At 40.7% G+C, this 16,117-nt stretch overlaps 1 protein-coding gene across 3 annotated transcripts in view; it reads right to left on the bottom strand.

Annotated features, from left to right (window-relative positions):
* Positions 1 to 16,117, bottom strand: part of LAMB4 (laminin subunit beta 4) — a 107,813-nt gene that overhangs the window by 76,801 nt on the left and 14,895 nt on the right. For all 3 annotated transcript variants that reach the window (XM_050785146.1, XM_050785144.1, XM_050785145.1), the window contains exons 4-10: positions 13,160 to 13,295; positions 10,231 to 10,304; positions 8,707 to 8,895; positions 7,596 to 7,659; positions 6,906 to 7,120; positions 5,584 to 5,704; positions 4,132 to 4,320 (exon numbers count right to left, since the gene is read on the bottom strand). In XM_050785146.1, coding sequence (XP_050641103.1) covers positions 4,132 to 4,320; positions 5,584 to 5,704; positions 6,906 to 7,120; positions 7,596 to 7,659; positions 8,707 to 8,895; positions 10,231 to 10,304; positions 13,160 to 13,295 — 988 coding nt within the window. The remainder of the gene's footprint in view (positions 1 to 4,131; positions 4,321 to 5,583; positions 5,705 to 6,905; positions 7,121 to 7,595; positions 7,660 to 8,706; positions 8,896 to 10,230; positions 10,305 to 13,159; positions 13,296 to 16,117) is intronic.

The raw sequence follows: 16,117 nt of genomic DNA, 5'->3' as shown, positions 1-16,117 counted from the left end.
AACGTTTTGGAATTAGGTAGATGTGATGCCTGCACAACATTGTGCCGGTGAACTGCTGTTCATTTAAAAATGGTTAATATGTTATATGAATTTCATCTAAAAATAGATTTAAAAAAAGACTCTAAAGGTGAAAATAAGGTCAAAATCTCTGAAACCTGGTTAAAAAGTAAGTCTGTCCTCTATCACAGAAAAATATGTCACAAGGAAAAGTGACATTCTATTTTATTTTCCTTGGAAGAAATACCTGTAAGAAGGAAAGGAAAGGAATAGCGAGAAGTATTCATATCCTTGGTTTTGTTGGGGGAAATCTGCCGACAGGTCAAGAGCTTGACGGAAGAGATTCTGGAAAATGGGATAAACAGTCACTTGTAGCAAAGGAGCCATAAAGGTAGCAACCTTTTTTCTGTTGTTGTTGCTGTAGACATTTGAACAACTCAAGGATGGGGTGTCATATGAAAAAGAATGTTGACAGTTTGAATTAATTCTAGAGGGTAGAACCAGGAGAGAGTAGAAGTCACAAAAGGTAGCACTTGGTTGAGTTTAAGGAAGAACTCTCTAATAGTTAAGGCTGTCCAATACTGCAGTGAACCCCTCATCATCGGAGGTGTCCAGGTAGATGTTGAAACAGCACTTGTGGCTTTGGTACGGATGGCAAATGTGTTGTTGGGCATTAGATGACCACCAAGGTCTCTTGTACCTTTGTGGTTCTGTGTTTCCATGGGCTTCCACTTTTAAGGAGGTCAATAAAAATTAAAAATACAAATATCCTGATTTTAAGGAACAGTCACATTCACATTTATACATGCTTCCTTTGGATTACTAAAAACAAAAAGGTCAAGTCTAAAACCATGTCTATATGACTACCATTTAGGTTAGTGAGTTTAATGGAAACAATTCAGTCAAACCAGTTGTTTCACATTATTGAAGCAACCCGTGTTTGCTCTCTGACGCAATCTTTCACATTTCAATCATTTGTTGTTTGTTATTGTTTTGTGACTGGTGACTTACTATGAAAAAATAGCATTGAGTTCTGTTTAGTTTGCAAAAACCACAATTTTCTTCTAATTAAAGCCAGTTGCTTCTAGAAAGAAGGGAACAAACTGGATTCATCTTAGAAGTGGCCAAAAGGAAAAAGCTAAAATTTCTTTGGGAGATACTCCAAAGAATCAGTATTGAGCTCCAGAGAATAATTTAATTATGCACAGAAGTATCCTTTGGGAAAGAGATGTGGGAGGGTAGATAGTAAACGTTCTTCGAAACAGCCTATGTCATGACCTTTAGAAGTCTAATTAAATGTCTTGGTGTCACACAATTCTAGCAAACTTTTATTATCAGCAGTTGAGTCTACCAAATCTTGCTTTTCTGTATCAAACTTAATGGCATCTTAATTATAGAAAACTTAAAATTAGTCAACTCTTATGCCTGGAATCTGCTTATGTAAATATTTAGGTTCGAACGAGGACAACTTAGAGAAAATTTATATGAGAATGCTAATCAATCTTCAAATACACATCGTTTGTATATATACACACAAACATTTGTTTAGGTAAACTAGGAGAAACCGGGGTGTCTCATGATAGTAGTTGGTTACAAACTCCTCATCTACCTTTTATGGAAAAATTCCTTGTTTACAAAGAATGACTTCTTAGTTTCATACCAGGAGTACTAGTTTTCTTTCCAAAGCACTATCAAATTAATACTCAGTGGTTCTTAAGGAACAAGACTTTGATTGACGTACTCAAAATATTTGGTTTATTATTTCCAAATCTCTTTCCAGATTCCTAGATAACCTGTTTCAATAATTGTATTTCCCTGATTCTACCCAAGAGAGCAATTTAATCTTCTTTTATAAATACATAGCTTTTAAAACAATAACAGTTATGTGTGTGCATGATTACAGATTGTGGTAAAAACTGTAGGATACTTAGGAAATTGCTCTAAAGAAATAAATTTTCTGATAATCTAGTTCTTTATATCAATTTTGAACACGTCATGTAGGTAAATTTTATATAGTCAGGTGCCTACTGAGTAATTCAAGCCAAAATACTTCATTGATGCATTTTCTATATTGTGATCACTTAAAGTTTGAAATCTAGGACATTGAATGTATTCAGATGGCTACTGAATTACACTGTATAAGACTTCATTTTATGTATTATTATTATATGAAAGTTGAAGTTAGATTTTATAGCAGCTTCCCTGCCCTCACTTTAGCATTATTTGGATATACCCTAAGAAGTGGAATCCCTGAGTATTGGGAGAGGCAATCCTCAATGGGTGCTGGTATCCTGAACGTTCTTGCTAAGTGTGCCAGCCGTGCAAGGCCCCACTGGCTCTTTATCTAGCCATTTCTTAGAGTTGTGCTTGCAGCAAGCAACCTTGAGGGATGGAGTGGCATCTTCCCCTGCATAAAAAATAGGCTTGCTTCCACTTGCTATAAAGCAATGAATCCTCCAAGTTCAGTGTTCTTCAGCTGCATCATAAACTCACTAGATGTGCACTATTCACATGGTATCTTTGTGTCACTCCCATGGGACATGGGGACATGGAAACTCAGGCCAATACAATGATCTTGTTGCTTGTTATGCCATGAGTTACAAAGTCTTTTGTATTTGGCCCAAGAGTTTTGTGTCTTCTGTTATCCATGAAACAATAACAGGCCAACTTGTTAGTCTGCAAGTAGAGTAAGATTTCAGACCCAGTTACTGACACTGGGTATTTGAAATCAGGTTGGAGTATTTCTGTAGGCAAAAATGTGTAGCAGTGATGGGACGAGAGTGAGCAAGCAAGGTGGCTGGGGTGCAACATTTAAGGAGGTACCCACTCTCAGATTTGTGCAAGCAGCAAGTGTAAGCCCTGCACTTCCATCACCCTGATAGTGAGTTCTTCCTTACATTTTGGAACTTAAGTGCCTTCCTTGGCTCACTCTAGTCCCAGTCCTGCAGGAAAATGCAAATTAAAACAATGATGAGATACCATTTGATTAGTGAAAATTAAAGTGTGATAAAACCAAGAAAGCAAAAATTGAAGTTTGACAAAATCAAGTGTTGGCAAGGATGTAGAGCCCCAGGAACTCCCATTTACTATGGTGTGAGTGGCCAATGGCATATTCACTTAGGGGACCATGTGGTGTTATTTAATCAATTTGAAGTCCATACTCCATGGCCCAGAAATTCCACTGCTAGGTATGTCTCCTAGGGACAAAGTTTGCATAGATGCACAAGGTCACATACACAAGAATGTTTACTGCAGCATCCAAAGAAAAGTGAACAAATAAGTTTTGTCATACTTAAAGGAAAAAATTCTATAAGAAATTAAAATGGAAGAACTAAGGCTACCTAATATGGAAAAGTCTCAAAAATATAATGTTGAATGAAATACCCAAGTTGCTGAAAGACACATACAAAATGACATCATCTATCTAAACTTTGAAAACATGTCAACATATATTGTTCGTAGATAAAAACACATGTGAAAGTGTGAAAAAAAATCATGATAATGCAAAATATATGCATTTACCCCTAGCAAGGAGGGTAGACAAATGGGACAGTTGTGTACCTGAGACATCGATATAGTGCCTGTCATGTTTTATTAAAGAAAGTCCCGAGAGTGACAGGCTAAGACTGTTTTAGAGAAAGCTGATGGTGGGGTATAAAAGTGTCTAATATATTATTCTCTATTATTTTGTACATGCTTGAAATATTTCATTTAAGAAGTTGAGATTCAAGATAAAAAGTTTTTAAAGGTTTTTAAAAAGCGCAAGTTAAGTAACATGTTAGCTTATGCATCTTAACAGCAAAATTGAAGTGTCTACAGCCAGTCGAATGTTTTAGCCAATTTTACCACTTTGGTTCCTCCCCCAGCAGGCTTCCATGATACTCAAGGTGTCTGCCTCTCCTCGTGGAATCCTACATAATTTCCTAACTGCCAGGACAGACACAGATTATTTGGATCAACTTGTTTGCAGAAGGACAAGCTCTTAAAGCAGAGGTATTTTTGCAATCCTCCACTCCCCAAAATAGGGTAGTCCGGAGATGCCGTTAAGCAGAGGGGGCGCGGGCAGCCCCAGTAAGATCAAACTGAACTTGGCTCAGACAGCAGGTAGGATCCAGGCAGGGCCCAGGGACTCACGAATGCACGCGTAGGGATCCGAGATGGTCTTGAGGGGGTCCCTGTAGAAGAGGGGCCTGCAGCGGTCGCAGTGCTGCCCCTCAGTGTTGTGCTGGCAGTCTTCACACACGCCCCCGCTGAGGCCACCGCTTGCCAGGTACATAGTCATGTCGAAGTGACAGCGGCTGGAGTGGCTGTTACAGCTGCACGCTGAGAGGAGAAGAAAGTGACTGAGAGGTGGACCAAGGCCTCGGGTGGCACAGCCAGCACCTCCGCACTGGTCAGGGCACCCGCTGGCCCTCCGCGTCCTCCTGCCACTTTGTGTTCTTTGTATAGATGTACCAAGAAAACAAAGGGAGAAAATGTGTGCTCTCAGGGGATCTTTCTAGTACTCTGATTCTGCTCCAACGCTTTCTATAAAATGTGCTCCCGATACGTTAAATATGTAGTTTTTAAAAATCAAGTGAACAAAAGTAAATCATTTCGGTGATTTAAAGTCACAGAGTACAATATTTGTGGTATTCATTAAAGGATGCTTTTACTGACTTATGCTTTGTGCAACTGACATTTTTACATGAAATGTTCTGCATGCTCTGGGATTCCTAGAGAAGATGGCAAAGCTCAATCGGCCCGGCCTCTCCACATAAGCAGGGAGCTGCAAGGGCTGCGGTCAATTTTATCTCATCTGAGGCTGGGCCAGAGGCCTGGAGGGAAAGGCAGTCTGTTTGGAGGAATTTGTCTTCATGGTAATGTCTACACTGTTTGTCTTTTTGGTTCTTTTCCTGTAAACAGTCCAAGGTCAGGCTGCATTTTCCTGGGTCTTGTATACTGTGACTCTCATGGATGAGGCTTTTTTATTAGAGCTCTTCTAGGGACATTTCATTCCCTCAAATTGTTTGTCCTAGTCTGGGAAAAGAAATTGAATAACAAATTTGTTTGGAAGTTCATTAAAATTCAGAGGCAGCAAACATGTTAGCCAAACAAAACCAGCATCTTATTAGCCTGAATATTTTATTTAAAACAATACAATAGCCTGTCAAACTCAATACTGGGCCTCATTTCTCCTATTATCCTACAGCTGGGTTTAAGGTCACGCTCATGGAATGTATGACTATTCAGGATGACAGTACAGATCTCTGAACTAAATCTAGTGTTCACCAAATTCTTGGAGTTGCCTTGTCCCTGCTGATATTGCCATTATATGGCTCCGTACCTCTATTGGAAGGGTGCCACACAACATGCTTACTGTTTCATTTTTAAAATTAAACAATTTGTGGTGTGAGGATTGGAGAAGTTGGCAATTCTTCTATGTGAGATAATTGGGAACATCGGGATATCACACTATAGGAGCTGAGAGGACAGCCTCACCACTTTGGTGCCTGCAGCCCCACAGAAATGAACGAAGTGTTTCTCAAAATAAGGAAACTTAGAGAGAGCACACTCAGTCTATGCAGGGAACTGAGTTTCACCCACATCTGCAAGCGTTGTCCTGGAGGTCTGCAGCTGGCTTCCAAGGAGCATCCTGGAAGAAGTCCTTGCATCTCTCACAGTTTGGACCATCTGTATTGTGCTGACAGACACACTGACCGTGAACCTGCATTGTGCAATAAATAGAGCATTAAAAGAGGGCTTGTCCTTGGGGACGTTGGGGTTCTTTAAATGGGAAATGAAATACCAGGTCCTGGTACCTCTCTGATCCTTAGTTTCCCGTATGTTAATTACAATACTGACCTTGACTATCTTCTATTATTTTCTTAACTAGCTTTAAACTTTATAAAAATTTAAAAAGTTCAGTGAATTTCTAAAATACAATACTGTTTTTTGGCTTTTCTAAGTTCTAGTTTCAGGGCAGCACATTGCAGCCCTCAATAAAGTGAGGGACAGGATGGCTAAGGGGTTTGTGTGGAGTCGTGGGGGAGTGGTATATGGGATTGTTCAGGAGCATAAGAAAAAAGAGGGAGCTAGAAAAGGGAACGAAGCTGAAGAAAGCCATGTGATTCTCCTGGATTTTCCCAAAATGCTCTAAATGACCCACATGCAGAGAGAGAAGTTCTGTTTCCAGTGAATGGGAAACAGTGTAGCTGAATGGGAAGGCACACTAGCTGAACATTAAGCCTTGTGTGAGTATGCCTAATAAACAGTTGACATTTATTTAGAAGACACTCTCCATGGGGCTCTGCATAAAACTACAACTCTTCTACAATATCTTTTAAGGCTAGTGCCCCTAGATGAGAGAGATCTGCAGTATTAAGACACAGCCATTCCCAGTGTAAGAATGCTACTTGGATTGAACATTTTACAACATCAGATATTGCTGAAATACCTTAGCATTGACTACAGGGTCTTGCACACAAAAGTCCTTCAATAGATTTTTGTAAGAGAATGAATGTGAAATTATTAGGTTGGTGCAACAGTAATTTCAGATTTTGCAATTAAAAGTGGTGGCAAAAACAGCATTTTTGCACCAACCCAATATAATCCCTCTCCACCAAATCTCCATGCTCTACAAAATAAATGAAAAGAGGGCGAGATGAAGTATCTTGAAATCCTAAAGTATAAATTCTGCTCACTAGTTCAATGATGTCCATATGCCGCAGAATCCACAAGCACCTGTGGCTGGAGGCACTGGAGGGTTCCTAGGTGGCCTATTAGGATAGGCTGAATGGCACCCACGTAAGCATAAAACTGGCACTTAGATTTGTTGATCTCCATGTGGAGCGCCTCATCCACATTCAGCACCAGGACAGTGGAAGGCAGGTAGGACAGCCCACTGTTCTTTCGGATTAATAACTCACCGTTCCAGGAGGGCTGAAAACATCTCCCCGCACCTTCTGCATAGGGCGACATTCGCTAGCATGGCCGTTGCAAAAGCAGCTTCCCCGAACAACCATCTCGTACAGAGCATAGTAGTATTTATCAAGGGAATCATTTTGCCTCCTTCCAAGCAAAGTATCCCCAAGGGTGTGGAGCTTGGTAAAGTTTATCCTCAGGTTTGTCAATGTCACAAGGTCTAAAGAAAGGAAAATAATGAATCAAAGTGAATTTGAGGCGCATCAGTTCAAGGGACTCTTCTTGACTGATATACCCTTAATATACTATAGAAAAGCGATTATAGGCCCAGTGTGGTGGCTCGCGCCTGTAATCCCAGCACTTTGGGTGGTCGAGGCAGGAGGATCCCTTGAGCTCAAGAGTTCAAGACCAGACTGGGCAACATGGTGACACGCCGTCTCTACATAAAATACAAACATTAGCCTGGCAGGGTGGCACATGCCTGTAATCCCAGCTACTTGGGAGGCCGAGGCACAAGAATTGCTTGAACCCAGGAGGCGGAGGTTGCAGAGAGCTGAGATCACACCACTGCACTCCAGCCTGGATGATAGAGCAAGACTCCGTCTCAAGAAAAAAAAAAAGAAAGCAATTACAAGGAATATGCCAAACTTGAAATTTTTTTAAAGCTGATATGAAAAATATAAAGGAATTCATACCTTGGATGTAGGGGATATAAGGGTTTTCAATTTCAAAACTGGGATCCAAAACTTTTAAAACAACCTGTAAAACAAATATAGATAAATTTATAGTATATTACCCGAAAATGTAATTGTCAAACACACTTTTTTTTAAACCTCTGAGGCTCAAGCAATCTTACTACTTCAGCCTCCCAAGTAGCTGAGACCACTGGCATGTACCACCACGCCCAGCTAATTTTTAAAGTTTTTTGTAGAGGTGGGGTTCTCCCTATGTTGCCCAGGCTGGTCTCGAACTCCCAGGCTCAAGTGATCCTCCTGCCTCAGCCTCCTAAAGTGCTGGAATTACAGATGTGAGCCATCACACCTGACTGTAAAATGCACTTTTATGGAAGAGACCCTGATCTTACAAGAAGGCTGAGCCATTGCTTCCCAGCTGGCATAGAATACAGATTATCATTTGGGTTACCATATGAATAGAGATACCAAGAGCAGAAATAAATGAAAGGTATTAATCAATCATTTCTAGCTTTTTATGTACAAGTGGTTCATACAGGCAGAAAAGGCAAAGAGAACAGTTATGCTGGATTGGGATGGAGTGATGGACAATTTGGCAAGCCATGATCAATTTGGATTTGGTGGGGAATTCTGGAGCTGTCTTCTGCCATGAATTCTTTCCGCTGTACCTGATAAAATAGTACCTGTTCAATCCCACTCACTCCAACCTTCTGCCAGGCACCAGCTTTGCTCAGAGGGTTGTTCCTGGCAGATTCCCCTGGGGTGGTAGTTTACAGAGCACGGGGATGAGATAGCTAATGCCAGGCTGCTGCTAGCTTACATGGCTCCTCCGCAAGCTTTAGAAATGGGTGTTCCTTCTTCTGGGTGCCTGGGGCCATGGTGCCCCGTTTAAGTTTTATCCCACTCCCACCTTCAGCTAAGCACTCTTGTGCAGGATTGCTTCTAAAAACATATTTAGTATTTATTTGGGACTCATTTCAATTTAGACACTTTCATTTTTAAAAAAGCAACAGCCCAAATTATGTTGCAGTAAACACTATCAAAATTTTTTCATTTAATTACACTTTTTAAAAGTTTAATTTATATAAAATAAATACAAGGAAGGAAATGCTACCTCTCCACCTGTTGAGGGTTCAATATCCGAGTATTTGGAGTCACAAACAATGTCTCCCACTCCCTGGGCCTGGCCAGATGTGATGTTAGGAAAGGAAGTGGCACAGTCTTTTGCAAAATATTTGAACACTTTCCAGGTGTGTCCATAGTCTGTGGAACGTTCAACTAACATTGCAGCAGGCCGAAAAGTCTAGGAAAAATGAGTAAGTTGGCACATTTCACAAAGGCAGATTTTATTATCGACTTCAGATTGAGTATTTATATTTTCTAATTCCATTTTTAAAAACTTTAGGTGTATCTTTTTGTTGTTTGTTTTGTTTTTGAGATAGGATCTCACTCTGTCGCCCAGGCTGGAGTGCAGTGGCATGATCTCGGCTCACTGTAGCCTCAAATTCCCAGGCCCAGGTGATCCCCCCATCTCAGTCTCCTGAGTAGCTGGGACTACAGGTGCATGCCACCATGCCCAGATAATTTTTTTGCAGAGTCAGAGTTTGCCATGTTGCCCAGGCTATTCTCAAACTCCTGGGCTCAAATGCCCACCTCAGCCTCCCAAAATGCTGGGATTACAGGTGTGAGTCACTGTTCCTGGCCGGGTCTATCTTTTAAAATCTGCTACACAATACACACACCACAGTCTCTTTTCAGTATTTATGAGTACACACTTTGTCCTCATAATCTAATTGCATTATAAAAATGTTTATGGCATTGTGAATTATTAATGAAGAAAGATGGCTTATAAATTGAAAAGTTAATGTAGTTAATACTTTACAGCAATTTGTTGTGATTCTCTTTGCCAAGCATGCTTTTCCTCTGGCAAACTCTTATACGTCCTTCAAACCTATCCATGAAGTTTATCCTGGTTCCCCACAGCAGATTTAGCCCCTTAAATTTCCCAGCATTTTAAATCAATCATACTGCTAATTCTGTACTTATCACTTTGCGTTATAATTTTCTATTATATTTATATGTTTGTATCCATGACTAGATTGGGAGTTATTTGGAGACAAAGACTGGTGGTTTTTTTTTTCATTTTTTAAATTTCATATTCATTTTTTCTTACCAAAATGAGCATAAAGTCTGACATCAAAATTAGAGTTTTCCTGAATGATTAAAGAAGCACTATAGCACAATGATTTTCTCTGGCATCTGACTAACCTTAGTAAAGACTCTTTTTTCCTTCCCCTTGATCACAACCTTTCCATATTTACCTGAATAAGTTCCAGTTCCTGCCCTTTTCTCCCAAAAATTATCTTTATAGGTTTTGTGGTTCCTATCACCTCAGTACTGGGAGTTTTCCTTTTCTCTGTGTCTTCTAATTTTTTAAAAAATCATATAGTCGTGGCCATTGATTTTTTAAAAGTGTTTGTTTTTCTTCATGTAAGAGTCAAAGCTCAGGTGGCAAAGGTCAAGTCTGAACTTATTCTGTTTTTGTTCACTGCAAGGAAGCAAGGCAGTGAAATTCCAGATAAACACTGAGCATTTGGGGAATAGATAAAAGAGGGGCAGCAGGCCTATTCGTCTGTACCTTAAAGGTCAAGATAAGGTGGCTGAACTGAAATAATGCCTCTAAGTCCAGTCTGATGCTGACATGATCAAGACCTAAGGAAGAATCCAGAAAGAAGAATATCAGTGAATTTGAGAGACTCCTGTTTATCATGTTAATTCCCCACTGTGGCTTATCTGTAATAAAATCTCTTTGATGCCACAAGGCTGATGATCACTTTCCCGTCTGTTGGAGTGGTATCCCATGCCACTCCAAGCCCAGGAGGTGTGGAGGGCAGGATACGTTTCACCCTGACGGTGCCCACATCTGTGTTTTAGTGGCAACACACATGGCCACTATGTGGCAGCATTACATATAACCAAGGGAGTTTCAGGACATTTGCCCTAGGTGGAAAGAGAGAAAGAGAGGTTTCATTTCCTTGTACTAAAATCTTGACTACACATAAACATGAGCTAGCTAGCCAGAGGATGGTAAAAACCAATGCACCCGTTTCTTCCAAGAGTTGCTAAAAGTCATTTGAACTAGAATTTCATTGTCACCTGGCATATAACACAACTTGGAATATTCCCCTTGGATTGGGGACCTGTGGGCTCTTCTGTGGCCGAGGTGGTGGCAGAGGTACCCTGGTCAGGGTTTTACACCGAGCTAGTTATGATCCATCTCTAGCACAGATGTGGGGTATCAGTCCTAACCTGGACACAAAAGCAGCCCAGATCTGTCTAGAGCAGCACTGTCCAACAGAAATATAATATGAGTCATGTATGTAATTTTAAATTTTCTAATAGCCACATTAAAAAAAGTAAAAAGAAACAGATAAATTTGTTTGTAATAATATACTTAAACCAACATATTTAAAAGTTACTTTGACATATAATCAATATTTTAAAAATTAGTGATTTTTTAAAGACAGAGTCTCGCTCTGTCCCCCAGGCTGGAGTGCAGTGGCAGGATCTTGGCTTACTGCAACCTCTGCCTCCCGGGTCAAGGGATTCTACTGCCTCAGCCTCCCGAGTAGCTGGGACTACAGCCTTGCTCCACCATGCCTGGCTAATTTTCATATTTTTAGTAGAGACAGGGTTTTGCCATGTTGGCCAGGCTGGTCTCAAACTCCTGAGCTCAAGTGATCTGCCTATCTTGGCCTCCTAAAGTGTTCGGATTACAGGTATGAGCCACCGCATCCTGCCAGAAAATCAGTGATTCTTTATTATACATTTTCTCCCAAACTATGTCTTAGAAATCTGGGATGTTTTTACACTTCCAGCCCATCTCAGTTTGGATTAGACATGTTTCAAGTGCTCACACTGGACAGTATGGCTCCAGACGACAGTGGCTGGACTACAGTGAATCGGGGTTCAGCCTAGAGTTTTAGGGTGAAAAGCTTAGGGACGTGTTTTCTGCTAAGTGGGCAGCCACATTGCAGGCTGAGTGTCAAGAGTCCTAACCCTTTCTAGAAAGGAGATCTGTCCTTCTCTCTAAGGTGCTTGGTTGAGAATCCTTGCTCTATGTCATTGGCTTGGACAGAATGACATTCCCTTTGTGAGGAGATGTGGAACAAGTGTTAGATGTGGGGGTCAAAACAGCCATTAAGCAAAAATGGCACCATTCATCAGGAGGACAGGTGGCTGTGGAAAAAAACACCTCACATTCATTAAGGAGAGTCCAGCTGGAGATCAATAACTAGGATCCAAAATGAAATGGCATTTAGTAGACACCAGTCAATCATTGGTCAAGTGGATGACATAAATAAAACAGCCTCATATTATGCTTGCCCTAAACTATCTTATATATTATTATTATTCCCACACTCACTTCTAATGGTCTAAAATCTCCTAAAGGAAATACATTCAGGGCCGGGCGCGGTGGCTCACGCCTGTAATCCCAGCACTTTGGGAGGCCGAGGCGGGCGGATCACAAGGTCAGGAGATCGAGACCACGGTGAAACCCCGTCTCTACTAAAAATACAAAAAATTAGCCGGGCGCGGTTGTGGCCTGTAGTCCCAGCTACTCGGGAGGCTGAGGCAGGAGAATGGCGTGAACCCGGGAGGCGGAGCTTGCAGTGAGCCGAGATCGCGCCATGCACTCCAGCCTGGGCCACAGAGCGAGACTCCGTCTTTTTGTAGAGAATAGAGGAATTATAGTCCAAAGGGCAACACATATCAATGTAGTGAATGAAATCGTTTTGTGCGGGTTAAGGAAAACTGAAGAGTTCCAGGCTAGTGTTAAAGAGGGGTCATCAAAAGTAGGCAAGCCTGCATCAGGAAAGGCAGGCCTGGATGGATGTACATTTGGGCACATGAGGCCCATGGCTGGGGTGGGACATGAGGATCCCTGATCAGGTCCACATTTATAGTGAGCATCTAGGAACCCAGATGGTCAGTGCCAATGTAGGCTCAATATCACAATTGTTCACAAAGAGAGAAAGGCATACAGCCAGGAAGGAAAGAACTTCAGTCCGTAGCCAGCTATCCTTTCAATTCAGATATTTTACTTTGGCTTACAGTAAGAAGCAAAATGTTCTTTTTCTCTTTCCCTTCGTGTGTTGAAGGAAAAAGCACTTGGCGCTAACTCTCAGACTTCCCCTGGCATTATTCACTCGGTTTACATCAGTGTGTTTTGTATTAGGTTTAATTTACCAACACTTCATAAACTTTCTTCTTCGTATTATTTTTTTACAAAGAACAGAAGGATGCAGAGATATTTTCTTCCACATGGAAAGAGTGAAACATTCTGAGTTATGTGCTTAAAATATACTTTGATATTCCTGTAAAGGAAAGTATTCTTGTTAAAATGAAAATAAATTGTGTTCTTGTATGGGTCTCTATATTCTTGGAGGATACTGTTCCATTCCAATATAATACTTTGCTGTGACATTATTAAAACCATACAAGGAAGAGGATGTCATATTAAAATATCGAATAAATAAACAACTGGAAAAAAACTTAAATCATACCATTTTCAGACTGCCACCATTTCTTTTCTCTGTCTGGTTCAAAACTTACAATGACATTCTCAATGGTGTGGCTATTGGGTTGGGTGTATGGATCATATGGAAATCTAGAGTCACAGATGAAGCATTTTTGTTCCCCCTGGAAAACACCGTCATTAAAATTAAAAATAAGAGTTGGAATTACTTATTGTTCTTCTAAATTAAAGGCAAGCTGTACTTACTATATTTGTCTTCCAAACTGGCTAAAAATATAAAGCAGAGGAAATAACAAGACATCAAAATTCCTATCAATAGGTGCCAAAGTACAACAATAAACTATGAATTAAAATTTTAGAAATTGATACATTTGGAATAAAAATGTAAATTTATGCAAAACTCATTTTCTGTCATATAAGAGGCAGAGGACCTGGAAGTTATTTTAAACTGCCACAACTAATATTAAGAAATAAAAAATTAGAAATAGACCTCTTAGAAGGTCTTAGTGAATTGGAACTAGTTTTGCTTAGGATTTTTTTTGTTTTTGTTTTTGTTTTTGAGACAGAGTCACTAAGACTGGAGTGCAGTGTTGTCATCTCCTGGGTTCAAGAGATTCTTGTGCCTCAGTGTCTCGAGGAGCTAGGATTACAGGCATGCACCACCACACCCGGTTATTTTTTTGTATTTTTATTAGAGACAGGGTTTCACCATGTTGTTCAGGCTGGGTGTTGAACTCTTGGCCTCAAGTGATCTGCCTGCCTTGGCCTCCCAAAGTGCTGGGATTACAGGTGTGAGCCACCACCCCCGGCCTGCTTAGGATGGATTTTTGAAGGTTACAACGCAAAGCCTGGCCTTTGAGTTTGCTTAATTTAATGCGTCTACTTGCAGCTGTACTTGAAACTCCTAAGGGGCTCTATAAGGATTTCCAAAGCACTGTCAGTGGCCTGCAGTTATTCCTGGCTAATACTCAAGGAACTCTGAAGGAGCTCTTTTGCAAAGCTTCTGGGAAGCGGAAGCTGGTCATTATAACCTCCTGTGCCGAAAATTGCCTACAACAGCATAGGCGCTCAGCTGGTGGCACTCAGTGCACGTTACTTGTATGTCCTAACCATGGCTCACAAGGCCCAACATGATCTGGCCAGGGCCACTTCTTTGCCTTTGTGTCTACTTGGCTTTTCACTCCCTTGACTCTGGCTACACGTGCTTCTTGCTGTTTTTTAAGCACTTAGAGTCAGAAGAGTTCAAGCTGTTCTTCCTCCCAGCTAGTCTTATCTCTTGCTCCTTCCCTTCTTTCAGGTTTCTGATTAAATACCTTCATTTCAAAGAAACATTCCCGGACTACCCTATCTAAAATGTCACCATCTTTTCACCCCCATGGCCCTCTGCCACTCTCTATTTTTTATCCTACTTTATATATTTCCTAAGCCCTTATCACTACTTGAGGCTATATTATACAGTTGTTGGTTTATTGTCTGTCTCCATAATAAGAATCAAAACTGAATGAGGCAAGGACTTGGTTTTGTTTACTGCTGTATCCCCATTGCCTAGAATAGTGTGTGGTACATAGTAGATGTTCAGTAAAATTTATTAAATGCAGGATGATTTTAATGATTATTTCAGTTACCGTCTGTCAAAACAAATCAACTCTTCAAGAGATTCGTATAATCATTGTATCTTAGCATCATTTGTCACTATAGACCTTATTGCTGAAGAAAGCCAAAATGCTCTTTGAAAATTAAGGCAAAATGGATCTAAATAAATTTTGCATAGGGGCAGGCTCATCCCAGTGACCAGTAGAAGCTTTGTGATTCTATCAAAAGTGATGGTCTTCAAATAATTTCCAATAATATTATGGAAATTGCTTGAGAAAATATTTAACTTCAGGGTGTGTGGGCCATTTTTTGGTTAACATTTTAGAAGTATAGTCTTTGATGAATTTGACTTAAGAGAATGCTTAGTTGTAGCCACTAAATGTGAGTTCCATCTTGGATAACTTAATAGGTCAATGTTGACTGGAAGCTTCTGAACAAAATGTTTTGTTTGGTAGCTCTTTCTTAGGCAACAGATGGGAAAAAATCATCCTCCATGCTGAATGTATGTCTAGACTAGTGGTCATAGCCCCTCCTATAATACATTTTGTCAGCCTGAAATATTTTGAAGGTTTTTTCCAGCTCTAAGCTTTCTAAGATTTCTGTCATTCTCTAGACAAAAGAAGCCTCCACAATTGGAGTTACTTCTATTTTTGGTAGTATAATTTTGTGATATAAGAACACCAATTTCTAATTATCATCAGAGCATGTTGGCTCAGGCAACAGTAAGTAAATGCCAGTGGTTGGAGAACAAGATGGGTGGTGCTCGTATTGGAAAGTGGCAGTGGCTCATGCCTGTAATTCCAGCATTTGGGAGGCTGAGGCAGGCGGATCGCTTGAACCCAAGAGTCGGAGACCATCTTAGGCAACATAGTGGGACTGGTCTCTATAAAAATACCAAAAATTAACAGGGCATGGTGGTGCTTGCCTACTCCACCAGTAGGTGGAGTAGCCTCCCTTACTTGGGAGGCTGAGGTGGGAAGATCACCTGAGCCTGGGAGGTTGGGGCTGCAGTGAGCTGTGATTGTGCTACTGCATGCCAGCCTGGGCAACAAAGTGAGACCCTATGTAAAAAATAGAGTTGAGAACCACTTCTTTGTCCAGAGCATCTGGACTTAGTAGTCACCTGGCCTAGAGTTGAGCAGAACTTCCACCATGTAATTTCCTTGCACATGCAGAGAATTTGCTTTCTTACACAAGTACTTCCCAAACTTAGAACAGTGATATGCACCCAAGTATTGTCTCCACTTATTTATAATAGTCACCTTTTACTAGAAACCAATTTGAATACAAAGCATTTCCCAGAGACTTAAACAGTTGCTTTAAATGAACAATACATGGAAAAGCCTGGACCACTAACGTTAGGCTTATGTCCAACTTCCTTCCTGCACATCCT

The sequence above is a fragment of the Macaca thibetana genome, chromosome 3 (assembly GCF_024542745.1).
Source record: "Macaca thibetana thibetana isolate TM-01 chromosome 3, ASM2454274v1, whole genome shotgun sequence".
In the NCBI taxonomy this organism is placed as follows: Eukaryota; Metazoa; Chordata; class Mammalia; order Primates; family Cercopithecidae; genus Macaca; species Macaca thibetana.
The sequence above is the reverse complement of the archived record's forward strand: the minus strand, read 5'-3'. Positions and strand labels throughout refer to the sequence as shown.